At 41.8% G+C, this 14,534-nt stretch overlaps 1 protein-coding gene across 23 annotated transcripts in view; it reads right to left on the reverse strand.

Annotated features, from left to right (window-relative positions):
• The window catches only part of LOC117960707 (nuclear factor 1 X-type-like), a 119,609-nt gene that overhangs the window by 91,513 nt on the left and 13,562 nt on the right, over positions 1–14,534 (reverse strand). For 22 of the 23 annotated variants that reach the window (XM_034898997.1, XM_034898844.1, XM_034898976.1 and 19 more), the window contains exon 2: positions 11,301–11,384. In XM_034898997.1, the coding sequence (XP_034754888.1) occupies positions 11,301–11,336 (36 nt within the window). In that variant the 5' untranslated portion in view covers positions 11,337–11,384. Of the gene's footprint in view, positions 1–7,162; positions 7,366–11,300; positions 11,385–14,534 lie in introns of those variants that run through there. The other variant, XM_034898850.1, reaches the window with a different exon arrangement.

The following is a 14,534-nucleotide window of genomic DNA, read 5'->3' on the forward strand; positions in this document are numbered from 1 at the left end:
TGTGCGTGTTGATCTATACAGGGAGTAAAGATCGTCTGTGCTTTTGCGTCAGATATCAGATCCTAGGACTGGGACGATATGCTTTTGTTCCGATTCAATTCTTTCACAATACATGGGTGACTATTCGATTTGTATTGCAACATTCATTTATTCATTATATACTTACATAAGTATTGCTATTTCATATTACTGAGTTTTGTGATTTTCTTTTTCTTCTTTAAAAAAAAAACAAAAGTTAAATAATACACTTCTAGAGACAATACTGTATATCGAGACATTCCTGATAAAGAATCATCACGATACATACTATACATAAAACAATTTTTCCCTCCACCCCTATCATATACATTTATTAGGTCTGGTGGACATTTCAGCTATCACTCATACCACTCAGGCAAAAAGGTCTGCTCTACATTGGTCTGTCTCTGTCACACACGCACACACAATAAATGACCTAACGTGGACATTCAACACAGTGGGCTGTCCTGGCTACAAAGTCTGCGCTATGTTTTTCCTTCAACTACACTTTAAAGATCAAGTAAGTGAGTCACTGTTAGTCTGCTTCTTTTCTAAAAGACATTCATTAATGTTTTAATGCTTTAGATTCTTAAGCAGCATGGAAACATATTTGACAAAGCAAAACAGTCATCAGACCCCAATATTGTACTGTGAAATTGCACAAAAAATGCCTTTGACGTGAACAACAAAAAAACTCTAATGTGCATGCATGACAGACATTTCATTGGAGACTTCTTCCAAAATGAGACTTGGAAGAGTCAGCAAGAGAAGCTCAATCTGTTTTGAATCAGACCCCCGCCTGTCAGGATGATCAATACGACTGTTTTCTTGATTTACTTACAGAGTACGTGACATGCATATGTTAATGAAACTTGCATTTCTCATATCAGTCTTGTCCATATTCTCCCGCCTGGATTAAGACGACAGACACACTGTTCACACGCAAGACATAGAAAGACACAGAGCTGATTTGGCCTAGATCTTGCACACTGAGGTTTCCCTTACTCTTTTAATTGGGCCCTTGATGCTCGACATAGGGTGTACTTCCTTTAATTAGCTATATCTATAGTGTATGGGAGGGTGTATGAATGCATGCATGTGTAAAATCCTCTTTGAGCAACTCCAAACTAACTAAGAGCTTTAATTTCACGCTAGGCTGCATTGTCCCATTCAGTGGGGTTACCCCCACAAAAAAGCCTCTGAGAAAATCAAAATGAGCGAAAAACACACCAACGGGCGACGGAGGAGGGGCACGGAGAAAGAGAGAGAGAGAGAGAGAGACAAACAACAACAACAACTGAAGCTTGTCCTTGAACAATGCAGATCTCTCGCTAACCATTACTTCTCTTTTAAGGGGAGTCTGTCTCAAGCAGCTGCTTTGGCTCTTATATCGTCTCATCCCTCGCTTCCACACGTTTCCACTATCATCTCATCAATTGCTGGCAAACTGAAGTATTTTCAATTTAAATGACTGTAAACTGCTAGTTGTTGCACATTTGATTTTCAAACATAAAAATAAAGAATAGTCTTGAACAGGGATGATGTGCAATTGTCAGTCAATCAACAAAAGATCTGTGGAATAATTGCACATGTTTAGATCTGGAGTACTTTCTACTCTTATGACAAAAGCTTTCAAAAGCCAAACTAAGAGAGATGTTCTGATCATCAGCACACTGAAGTGATTCTGACTCCGCTGCTCCTTCACCACATGTCTGTCTATCTGTCTATAACATATGTGACTGTTCAGTCTGATTTCAGATTGAGTGTGTTTTTACTTTGTGTGTGCACACACACACATGTGTGTGCCATATGGCTCGGTAAACACCACTATATCATAGACTAACATAAGACCGCTATAGGCGCTGCCTGCTTCCACTGGCCACAGATCAGCCTAAACCTAATCCACACTAGGAGGCGGAGGACGAGGAAATGGGGGGAGGGTGCACATATTCACACGGACACACACATATCGGACACACACACACATGCCCCATCCATCCAGGGGACAACCACCTATTACCTTGTTGTGCCAATTTCCCTCAGTTAAGCATGATAAATCCATTTTCTCTGGGCGGTCAGGAAGACTGCTTAGATAAGGGATGAGCGGAGCACCACAGTGTTGGATTAAACTAACCTCCAAGACAGGTTCACACACATCCACACAAACAAACACACACACACACAAACATACACAGAAGCAGAAGAGGATAGTCCGCCAGCTTTCTCAGGGTTTTGCTCAGGGAGCTTATACAGGCTCTTTTGTAGCAAAAGTTTTAACCAAAACTAATATTTTTATTAGTGACAAACATTGTGCACAATCTGTGGTTTAAAATATTTGAACTAGAGATCAGCTTGATTTAAGCTTTTTAAAAACCTCAAGAGTCAACACATCCCTAACAAAAATTCAAGGAAATGTTTTCTTTCTCCATGTAATTAAAATGTATTAAGACACTATGTAACTGACTTGGACATGTTGTGCCATTTCCCACCTCCCTGTACTCCTTCCTCCGTCCCATCTCTTAGTCCCTGCCTACCAGCTCTCACTCTGGGCCGAGCAGTGTAAGGTGGACCTGGTCCGCCTCCAGCAGAAAGAATGAATAAGTAAAAAGAACACAATGTACCCCTGGGTTCTGCCTGCAACCCACTGCCGGCCTGTCGTCCTGGCACAGTTGGCAGGCCACTTCTACTCTGCCTACCGTCCGCTACAGCAAACCTATTCTCCGCTGCCTGTGCTACCAGCTAGCTTTGTGTGAGCAGGATTAGTGTGTGTGTGTGTGTGTGTGTGTGTGTGTGTGTGTGTGTGTGTGTGTGTGTGTCTGTGTGTGTGTGTGTGTGTGTGTATTGCAAAGTGATGCCGGCAAGGCTTGGTATGTTACCAGATCATGCAGGCCCACCTCGGCTTACACCAGCACCACCACCGTCACCGTCCGGTTTAGTGAAACCAGAACCGAGGGCTGACGCAGGAGAGCCATCGGCCCAAAACGGGGCAGGAGTAAGAAACACACACCTACTGTACACGTGCACAAACACACGCAGACGCACACACACACACACACACGGCCTGGTGTCGATATATAGGCCCTGAATGAGAGTTTAAATGAATAAATGAAAATACAACCAAATTGGATTGAAAGAAAGATGTGCTTACCTTAGAAGATATTTAGGACAATAGCTTATAGGCCTACAGTCTACAAACTGCTTGTGTGGGCTCCACACATATTACCACACTTTATGTTCCTCCATATGCACTGATGCACTAACCGTTTTGTTTAGGTGATATGTGCCTTTATCTCCATCACCAAAGATACTGACTACTAAATGTCAATTTTTTCTGTAGCTAGGCTACATGGCATGGCTACAGTGAGTGTGGCTTTAACTGCATGCTTTCAAGTGCTTTGCCAATCTGCAAGGCTGAGTTATTTTCAAGAACTCGTTTTAATCTATAAAAAAAACTCTAGAATGGCAAATAACTGGACATGAAGCACGGCTGAGCGAGAACCGAGCAAGCAAATACAACTTTTTATTTGCGTGTGATCTATGCGGGAACTAGTGAAACAATCTCCCGCACAGTGTTAAACATCGCTTGAGTTTGCAGCAAAGCTTTTCAAAAGTTGGCAGTGTTTGTGAGCCGCGCTGTAAATTAGCAGCCCACATCTCGTTTGGATAAGCGGGACTTAACTGGAGTCTGAAATAATTGATTTCAAAACGCGGCACATAAAAGTTTTAATTAACAACGCCTCCACGACCTTCTAACCGCATTCAAAACTTCATGCAAATGCATTTCCGTCACATGGACGTGAAACAATGACACTTAGCCCGTCATTTTAAAAAAAGAAAGAAAGAAAAAAACCTCCCGGTGCTGTTTGGCAAGTGCATGCGCACAACATTTTGGCTGAATAGGTCCGTCACCTCCCAGCCATTCCAGCGAAGCTTGTATCAGCATTAATAATACATTGTAGATTGTTTACACCAGTTTTGCATGTTTTCTGATTTGTAAATTATTTACATTGGATCGAAGAACACAGTCTTAATGGACAATAACAGCATGGGGAGGCTGTAATGCACGTCAGTATGATCTTCATGCAGGCTATATGTGTGCCGAGGTGGGCCTGCATCGGCATCACTTTGCAACACACACACACACACACACACACACACACACACACACACACACACACACACACACACACACACACACACACACACACACACACACACACACACACACAAAGAAACAACACACAATGCGCCTTTTGCAGCAACAAACCACAGACCATTAAAACAGGCGATGAAAGCAAATTAAAGGCGGAATTTAAATTACAGGTGTGAAACAGATCAGTGTCAATTATGCCCACAAGGACGATTTCCCCCAAGTTAATTTTCTTGGCGTTAAAATCCCCTAAATACAAACACGAAGGATATCAAAGAGATATGAGAGAATGCAAACAAATCAGCTGTGCTTGATGTCCATCAGCAGGACCGGGAGACGCTATAACAGCAGCCTAAGCAGATCAATATGTATCGCTCATATGGTTAACACGCGTCCATGCTGCGCTCGTGCGAGGCTATCGGCTGCCAATTCATTTTAATTAATGGAAAGAAAAGAGGAAACTCGATGCGAACCTCTGCCTCATACACCAGGCTTGGAAAATGATCTGTGTTAAATTGGTTGGACTTATTTTACGGAGCAAATCAAAGAGACTATTGATTAGAAAATGTCTCACTCACTGTTTAAACCGCACAGACGCCAGCAAAGTTGAGAGGAAATAAAAAAGGAACAGAAATGGATAAAATACAAGTATTTTAAATGATGGTAATGATTATGATGCAGCCACGGCTTCAGACTTTGTAGCCTATAAATAATAATAAAAAAAGATGAAATATAATTTTGCATTTAAGCACTGCCTGCGGTTCTCCTGTTTCTACCAACAATAACACACACACACACACACATATATAGGCTATATCAGAGAAAAAACAGTGAATTTGGGCCTGAAATAACACTGAGAAGTAATCCTGTTTTCCACGGAGCTCGTCAAATAGGTGTTTAAGAAGCGGAATAAATGTTCTGCGTCATCCCAGGACATAGCCTATAGGTGTAATGTATTCTCAAAAAGATTCCAAAAAAATATCAATATTACCCTATCATCCCACAACACAATGCAAAACGGCGTGACTCGGAAAAGGAGAGGAGGGCGGCCAGCCGTGACCTTCCTGCAACACTGAAATATTGACAAGTCCGGCCTAAAGCTATCAGCTGGGAATGGGCTACTTAATGCAAAATCATTTCACAGTGTAAATTAATGCGTAAAAATTATAATGCATAAGCCTGCATAATTAAGTTGCATGCACTGTATAACTCCTGAATAACCTTGACCTCAGATCAAAAAAAAAGCCACACTGCCATCTGACAAACACTGATGTTAAAAGGTCATATTCAACTTGATGTTTAAAAACATTTATGACACATAAAAGTGACTTTAACATGGGGGATGAAAGTGGAATCCCGGACGGCAGAGAAAAACGCACTGGCCTGAAGCTGAAGGAGCGCGTGCAGCTCTCATCTGTTGACTCTGCAGTGACTGAACTACATGTTTAAATCTGTGAACTAAAGCGGATTTCAAAACGATCACTTTAAATGTGTAGGCATGGACAGCTCAAAAAGCTGCTGCAAGAAAAACTAAAAAGGTCATTTAGGACTTGACCTTTGCTGTAAGCTGTCTGTTTATTTGCAGATACAAATATGTACACACTGAAAACGCGAAACAACGCGCATCCAGCACATGGAGAAAAGGATTCAATCTACCGGTGAAATACGTAGGTCTATAGAGACTTAGAAATAAGCAGCAGATCTATAGGCTATATCTCAGTTGTAATGCTTAAAGGGTAACCTGGCCCAGTGTTTTCAGCATGCCAGTATTAATAATGTAAACATTAGTTCTTGTAATACTTTAATACATATAATATAGGCCTGGCTTAACGGTGCTGCCAGTCTTTGAGCTGATAAAAAGATAAGTGCCAGAAGTACATATACAGGGGACGAGGCCGAAAAGGTCAAAACGGAGTCTTTCATTGTGCATTTCATCACAAAAACACGAGCTGCATTCAAAGAGGAAAACTTAAGCATATATTCATATTTTATTATATTGTTGAAAGACAAGAAAAACACTTTATCACCTGCATGCAACATCTAATTGAACCACGAGCACAAACCCATCCATCCATCTTCGACCGCTTGCACAAACGTCCTTTGAAATTACGCGCAACATAAAGCGAGATTTCCTTTTGAGTGAACAGTGAGTGAAAACGCTCCTTTCTGTGTTTCTTTAATGTAATGACTGTGTAATAAAGGTAAGTAATATATATACACATCTATATATATGTAGTAGCTGCATTGCTCCTTTAAAGGTCAACTGTATTTTGTGATTAGTCTAATCAAACTGCAACCATGTAACTCGGACATTTCACATAACACACGTGCACCCTCCCCTCTGTCGCATTCAGGGTGCCCAAAAAAATAAGTTTTACTTCAAAAAGAGGCTTCTGAAGTGGTATAAAACTCAACGAGGGACACTTATGAATATTGACCCTAAAGGCCCCCAGCGCCGACTGGCAGACCTCCGTAACAGCCGCAAGTCACAAACTATCCTCGTATAAAAAAAAGTAAAGCGTCCCACAACTCAACGAGCCATATTAAAACTCGATTCGTGCTTCATTATATCTTTCGATAAAGCCGATTATTGCCTCAGGGTGGCTGTAATTAGTCGCCAACTGTCGGGGCACCGATCCCTTCTTCCTCTTTTTCCAACCTCCGTTTTATATAAAATAGATTTGGCAGAAGCGCCATTTTCTCTCCAAACCATGCGCAATGAGACGCACAAGAAAGCCCGTTGGAGGAGTGCCATTAAAAAGAAAGGGGGAGAGAGGGAGCGCGAGAGAGGGAGTGTGAGAGGGAAGTTAAACACTATCGGGGAAAAGAGAGCAGAGCTGGAAAAAGGTCCTTAAAACGCAACAAATGATAAGCAGCAGCACGGCAGACACCACAGCACCGTAACCACGTACAGCAGAAACAAACGGAGGCGCACCATACCGGAAAAATAGCAGAGAAGAGGAGCATGGAAGAACGGCGATTTTTTTTTCATACCTGTGTCAAGCAGTAAGGGGAGTACATGGTTGTGTCTAGAGATGGAAATTGGTGTTGTTGATAATAAAGTTGGATGGAGGTTCGCTGCGGTGCCGCATTGCAAAGCCGCTGTGGCTCAGTCCAGGCTGTAACCCCGCCTCACTCACAGTGAAAGCTCCGCACTAAGTTTAGGGGAAAGTTTCTGCTGCTCTCTCTCCCTCCCTCCCTCCCTCTCTCTTTCTCTCTAACTATCGCCCTCTCTCTCCCCCTTCCCGCTTCTCTTTCGGATCGACACAAACCTAACAATATTGAAATGACTTTTGATTTATAACTGAATCAATGTTTCGCTGAAACCCCCGAGAGGTTCACGCTATCACTACAGTGCTGTAGAGGTTTATAGTGCGCGTTGTGGTGCTCAGTGGTGGGTTCAGTCACCTCAATGTGTTTTATGGTAGCCTATTTGATAAAAAAAATTCCTATGGCATTCAGTACGTGTGATAGAATATTTCCTCATATTTTCACCTGGACGTACAGTTCTGCAGTCTTATCTCTATTTATCCCGCTTATATTTAGGCTATTACAGGATTTACATTAATTTTGCAAGGGAATGACTCTTCTGTGCTTTTCTTCCCTTGCAACCAACATGTAGTCATAAAATTGCCGCGTTTTTACTTCATCTCGTGTTGATATGACAAATAATAACTAATCTAAGATTATATCTGTGTACATGTGTCCAATGTACACTTTAGATAGATAGATAGATAGATAGATAGATAGATAGATAGATAGATAGATAGATAGATAGATAGATAGATAGATAGATAGATAGATAGATAGATAAGAAGTGCCAGTTTGGACAATTTAAATATGGTTAACAATTTTGACTCAGAACTTACAGTTTGCTTTTGTTACTCAGTGGTGAGTTAGCAGGGACTCAAATGCACTTATCTTATTGCTGTTATTTATTTTCTTGTGGTATTAATTTCATAATCCTTGTTACATTGTTATGCTTACCGCGTACAGAGCAAACACAAACGATTGAGGAGACAGATTTCCTCAAAATTGTCTATTCTCACTTTGCCATTGCACAAAATGCAGAAGCAAACCCAAGTGTAACCAAAATAGAAGCAAAAGTTTTAAATTCACAACTCAGATTTTGCCATAGTATTCTGTCAGCCTATCAGCTTGAGAGTGACAAAGCTTTTTGCACACAGTGAACTAATTCCCGTGTTTTAAGTGTAAGAGGCCCCATGTTCTTGACTTGAGTATTTACTGTAAATTAACAGTCTGTGATGGACAAAGTGTCTGAGGCAGTTGAAACATTGGCTCAAATGTGGTCCAAACTTATTTGTGTTTACTTCATTTTACAAGGTGTGACGGCTGGATTTGAGGACCGACTCTGTCAGCTTTATTTCTGCTGGGTACTGTCAGTTTAGGGTGAGAAACTCCTCATCTGGAATTTATAACCAACACTATCCCATTATATTTGCAATTGAAGGAGGAACCTCCTTAAATGCCCACAAGGAACTACATAAGTCCCAAGTTATTACAGAAAGTTGTACATTTACTGTCTGAACTATTGTAATTTATTCAGCCGTGATACCCTTTGAATTTCTGTTTTACTCCTTTCGATCCCAGTCCAAGTCATATTGCAGTGCACTGTGTATGGAGACAAAAGATACCTGAACTTGGACGAAGTTGTCTAAACCAGTTTCATTGTGACTGCTATTGTATGGAAGCGATACACTCTGTTTCTAATCAGGCTTGGCTTTATCCTTGCCCGCTCCCTGCTCCTCAGCCTAATCAAACTCATATATGCAGGCAGAGTGCCGACAATTATACATAAGCCCCTGCCTTGTGCATGTGTGTGAGTGAGAGTGTTTGGAAGTGTGTTTATACTGCATATGCGTAAGTCTTACCCAATGTGTGTGTGTGTGCGCAAGGGTGCGGTTTCGGGGGGTTGAAGTCACCCCCGCGCTTGCATGCCAAGTTTTTCAGGGGGATATGAAGCTGTGCAGCTTTACGAGACCTCAGCCTATGTAGGATACTTAAGACACTCACACCACAGACACACATGGATATAATGTACAGCATATACACACATACAATCACACACACACGAATATGCACGCAACCACAAATGTCCTGTGGTCAAAGATATGCTGGCACAAGCAACTAGAAAGAGAATTAGATTGGGGAAAAGGAGAAAAAAAATACAAAATAAAAGTGCAACAAAGTGAAGCATACTGAGGTGTAGTCTATTCCTTTCCCAGAGTCTCTCCTCTATCCAAACCACACCCCACCACGGCACAGGCCCAAACCCCATTGCCTTTGTGTGCTCCCTCGCTTTCCCTCTTTCTGTCCAACCCCTTTTCTAGTTCTCAGTGCTTCTTTTTAGTGACCTTTTTCTCTTTTTCTATCTTATAATCCTTTTGCTGTCCCTCTCTCTTTTGGCTGTCTTAATCACACGTAGTGTCCCTTTCGTCTGTCTGCCTTTACTGGCCGTCTTTGTCTCTGGCTGCAGTCTGGGCCGAGGCATCCATCTCAGTATTCAATACAGGCAACTTGGCTGTAACAAACTATAGCAACCACAGAACTTACAAAACACTGACACTCAGGTTTTCTTTCCTAACACACACACACACTCTCTCTCTCTCTCTCTCTCTCTCTCCCTCTCTCTCTCTTATCTCTCTCTGCCTGTGATCAAACAGTCCTGTCCGACCATCACCTATGAAAGCCCTTTAGCGTGCAGGGCTCTAGTAGTTTCTGAGACGTTTGCCATTCAAAAGCACACAAGAAAACCATATGCTGTGTCTAATGTTAGCATGTTGTGGTCTCCCAACGACACGCTGCACTACCCATAGCTTGTTGTTTACCATCGCTAGTCGCCAGGCCATTAAATATTGAAAGTAATGTAGCATACTGATACTGCCATTAGTATGCTGAATGTGCGAGACAGGTGGTTGAGGCGGCCTTTCAAAAGGCAGGAAATATGTGAACGGAAAATGTGTGTAAGTGTACCGTTCACGCCGTACAGTGTAAATATTGTTTGAGTAAGTTGTTGATGTGTGCTCTGGGAGGGAGCACGCCAGTCAAATGCACACAGGCATATGCAGTCAGTAAGAAATGGCTGACTGGCCGTTATGGCTAACAAGCATATAATACACAATGTGGATCCCAGAGACTCTTTGGATCTGTTTGCAATCTGAGTATGTGCGCGGAGCAATGTGTTACGCCTGCTGCTTTTTATGTGTTTACTGTGTGCAATAGCTGCGTATACATTTTACTCCAACCGGTTTGAATTACTGCGTTTCTACCGTGTTGGTATTTATTTAACAGGAAGAAAAGGTACAGATTGATTTTTCTAGTCTGATGTCATCATTTCTTAATTTAAGCGGTTAATTCAACATGTCAGATTACAGCACACAGGCCAGTTTTTCAGGCAGTCAAACAGTTGTCTGTAAACTAAACCTGAAAGACTATGTGCTGTATTCTTTTTTTTTTAACAATTATATGAAAATGACCACATGCGGGAGGTGACACACATAGAAAGTGTCCTCTCTATCTTCAGTTTTTTTAGTTTTTTTTTCACATTTTATTTTATTCTCTGCTGCTGGCCTTGTCCCCCGTGTGAGGAACATGTGTCCGGACTCTGCAACAAAGTCAAACTACTGCAAAGCATGAATTAAACCTTGTAAAAATACTAGTCACAAAAAAGTTGACATTTTGAGGAAATACAGTTTTGAAGGGCACTGTTGCCACACGTTGGCACAGCCAACAGATGAGTTTAGGACGTCCATGATGACATGTGGGAGATTTTAAAGGAAGTGGAATGATGGTCATGCTAACGGGCAGAATGTCAACACTCAAAGCTGTGTGTGTATTTCCTGGACACATTAACCTCAGAGCCTCCAATTCAAGATCGGAAGAATGGAGATTACATAGTTGTTAGCATCCTCATGGTGATGTCTGACTGTAAAACATATTATGCAGCTATGCTCTGATGAGTCTTTTGTACTCTGAATGCCCTCCTCCTCTCAACTGCGGTAAATCTTTGTATAGGAAAAAATAGATTATTTTATATGGACTTGGCTTGTTTGTGTGTCCAGGAAATACACTGTGTGTGTGTGTGTGTGTGTGTGTGTGTGTGTGTGTTTACCCTATATGTATCAGACACGAGGAAACATTCAGGCATCCCTTGGCCTCTAGAAGGATCGTCGTTCACCAGGTAGGTGTCAGTAGCCTAAAAAACAAACAAAATGACGGTTATGTGAATTAAACTTTATGGATTTAATAGTACAGTGATTTTGTCATAATATGAATGACTCTCCCAGGAAGCAGATCAAACCCATTTATTTTTCACACAGAAAATCTAGCGTTTAGCAAATGCAATTTATTTAACACATTTAAATCATATGTTGTTCTCCAACAAACATTAAGCTACACTGGTCCTCAGAAATAATAACCCAGTTAAAAAACATTCTGAAATCCAGAAGGATATTTTTGTGACCAATTGTGTCCTGAAACCCCAAGGTCCAAATGCATATTTTCTTGCTTCCTCTTTGTGTGCCAATCCTAAAATGTACCTGCACTTTATGAGACAGCCTTATAACCCCTACTAGTGTCATTTTCTTTACAGAAAGCAACGCGCCTGCTAACAACTCTTGCACTATCCATCCCCAGCCAGACTGTCTGTAGTACCAGCGTGCATGCATGCATGTGTGCAAGTGTGCATTCAGAGAGCTTCATTTGTATTCTAAGTAAAGCAGGCAGGCAGGCAGGGTTCTGGCAAGGCCCGGAGCTGTGAAATGGGCTCTCCTTGCAGCTCTGCCATTGATTGGATCAACCTATCCCACTCTACTTAGCCAAAGGGAGCCCCAAATCCCAAAGCCGCTGTGCCGTTCTGTGAAATCCTATTTCATTTCACAACTTTAACGGATAAAAAAAGCGTGCACACAAGTTGTGCCAGCCCGAGACCCCATGCCACATTTATTTAGCTAAACAGGAGCAGAGAGAAAACAGTGTATCTGGTGTGTGGAAACATTTAAGTGCACACACACACACACACACACACACATACATATATATATATATATATATATATATATATATATATATATATATATATATATATGTGTATATGTATATATATATATGTGTATATGTATATATATATATATATATATATATATATATATATATATATAGTCTCACCCTCCTGAAAATATAATCACCTGCACGAATACATGCATTTTTCCTTGCCCGTGTTCTCTCGGCATTGCACACAAACACACAGCAACACACACACCAACGCACACGTGCATGCCACTTACGCAGACACAAACCCCATAATAAGAGCCAGACATTGGCAGACCACACAGCTCTGAGTTGTGGTGAAAACAAAGGCTATTCATATCCTTCGCAATGAGAGGTCTGTACAGCTAACTCTCTTTCTCCACCTCTCCCCCGTCTCTCCCCTCAGCTTTTTATTACAGATAATCTGGACTCGCAAACCTTCCATTTTTCTGCAATTGTGCGATTTCTAATCATCTTTATTAGTCCATAAACATGTTTTTTTAATTTTTAGTCTCTTTTTATAGCCGAGGCCTCCAGCTCCTTAAGGGGGCAACACAGTGCCCATTGTTGAGTCTCAAGAAGAAGATGAAGGATTGAGAGAGGCCTTCTGATAAGGCTGCAAAGCATTTTGGGAAAGGGTAGCAGAGTTCCTCAGATGCACACACACACACACACACACGACTAAATGCAATTACTCAAAGTCTGCCAGGCCTCATGCGTCTGATAATGAGACGATGCATCTGATTGGCCAGTGCTCAGAATAATGGCCTGGATCCGCGGCCCCTATGTGGGGGGTACGCACCAGCAAGCCGACCAAAATGCATCAGGTGTGCTGAAGCCTCTGCAATTGGCTGTGTCTGGCAAGAAACACGGTCAGGTGCACTAGCAAGCCTCTTCTGATTGGTGGATCCGGACCAAAAAAGCTGCGGGTGGGAAAGAGCTGTTTTCATTGGCTGCCACTGCCTTGTTCTGGTGGTGAATAGGTGTCTGGCAGGATGGCACTGGGAGAACTTGTTCAACTGGGAGTATGTGAGGAAACATACTGACTATTTAGTCACCTTTGTACATTCATATACAAAGAATCTCAATATTACTCATCATTTAATTTGACCCCAGGAGCTCTTCATAACAATGTAAAACACAGACAAAAAGCAAAAGACTAACCAACAATAGATCGTTTGCTCTAATTTTGTATTAATCATCCGACAAAGAGAATTTAAATGCCGTCTTTATGTCGTCAGCTAAAGAAACAGGTGTTGATGAACGTCAATCCCATTGTGCAACAGTGAATAACATGAAGCTAATGAATAGGCTAAGCTCTGTACCTGCCACTGGGGAGGCCAGAACATACTGACTCCCTTTGTAGTAAACCCCAAAAAAACTCCAGGCTCCCAAACACTCTTTCCTGCAGCAGTGTATGAATTATATATTGTACTATATATATAGAGCATATGCCCTGCCCATATGGCCAGCCCTGAGCAAAAAAAAATCTCAAAGCCCCCCTTAATTAACATTTTAGAAGGAAGATTCGGAGGCGGTACATTGAATCAGTGACCTATTTGGAGTCCATCATCACCCAATGCAAATGTGTTAATTAAGACAGATTTTCCCACTCCACAAATATGTGGAGAAGGGGATGTGTTTTTATTTTTTTTTGTCTGAGCCATCTGAAGGTAGGGGTATAGGATCTGTTTTAATCTGCCTTTCATGCTGCCTCCACTGACAAAAGAAGACACTTCTTTTTCACTTTCTCCCTCACTACCTCACACAGTCTTTCTCTGGCTCGCTCTCTATCCGTCTCTCTCTCTCGCTCTCTGGGTATATGTTGACGACCATATGGCCAAATTCTTTGGAGGTGAGATCTCCGAAACCTGCTCACATTCGCGCGCACACTCACACCTCAACAGAGCTTTGTGTATGAAAGGCCCTGATGGTGGAATTTGTTCTCAGATGGCTCCATTTTAAAGCACATGAATGGCAACATATCAATGATCCTCCTCTCTGTCTATCTGTCTCTCTGCATCTCGTAATTTGCAGTTACACACAAACACACACGCTTACACATTAATTCACCACCTACACAAAAACTTACACTTTATCCACACCTGGTGTGGCCCTCTCCTCGTTTCCAGAAAGCATTTATTCTGGCTGCTGTACAAGCATCAACCACAAGCACTATTCTATCAGTCCATCTTCTAAAAACTATAATTATTATCACCACCATTGTGTCTTATCATCATGATTTTGTGGCTGAAAATAACACTGCCAAGTTTAAGGCTGGATGAGAACGGGGGGGGGGGGGGGGGGGGGGGGGGGG

The sequence above is a fragment of the Etheostoma cragini genome, chromosome 2 (assembly GCF_013103735.1).
Source record: "Etheostoma cragini isolate CJK2018 chromosome 2, CSU_Ecrag_1.0, whole genome shotgun sequence".
Taxonomy (NCBI): Eukaryota; Metazoa; Chordata; class Actinopteri; order Perciformes; family Percidae; genus Etheostoma; species Etheostoma cragini.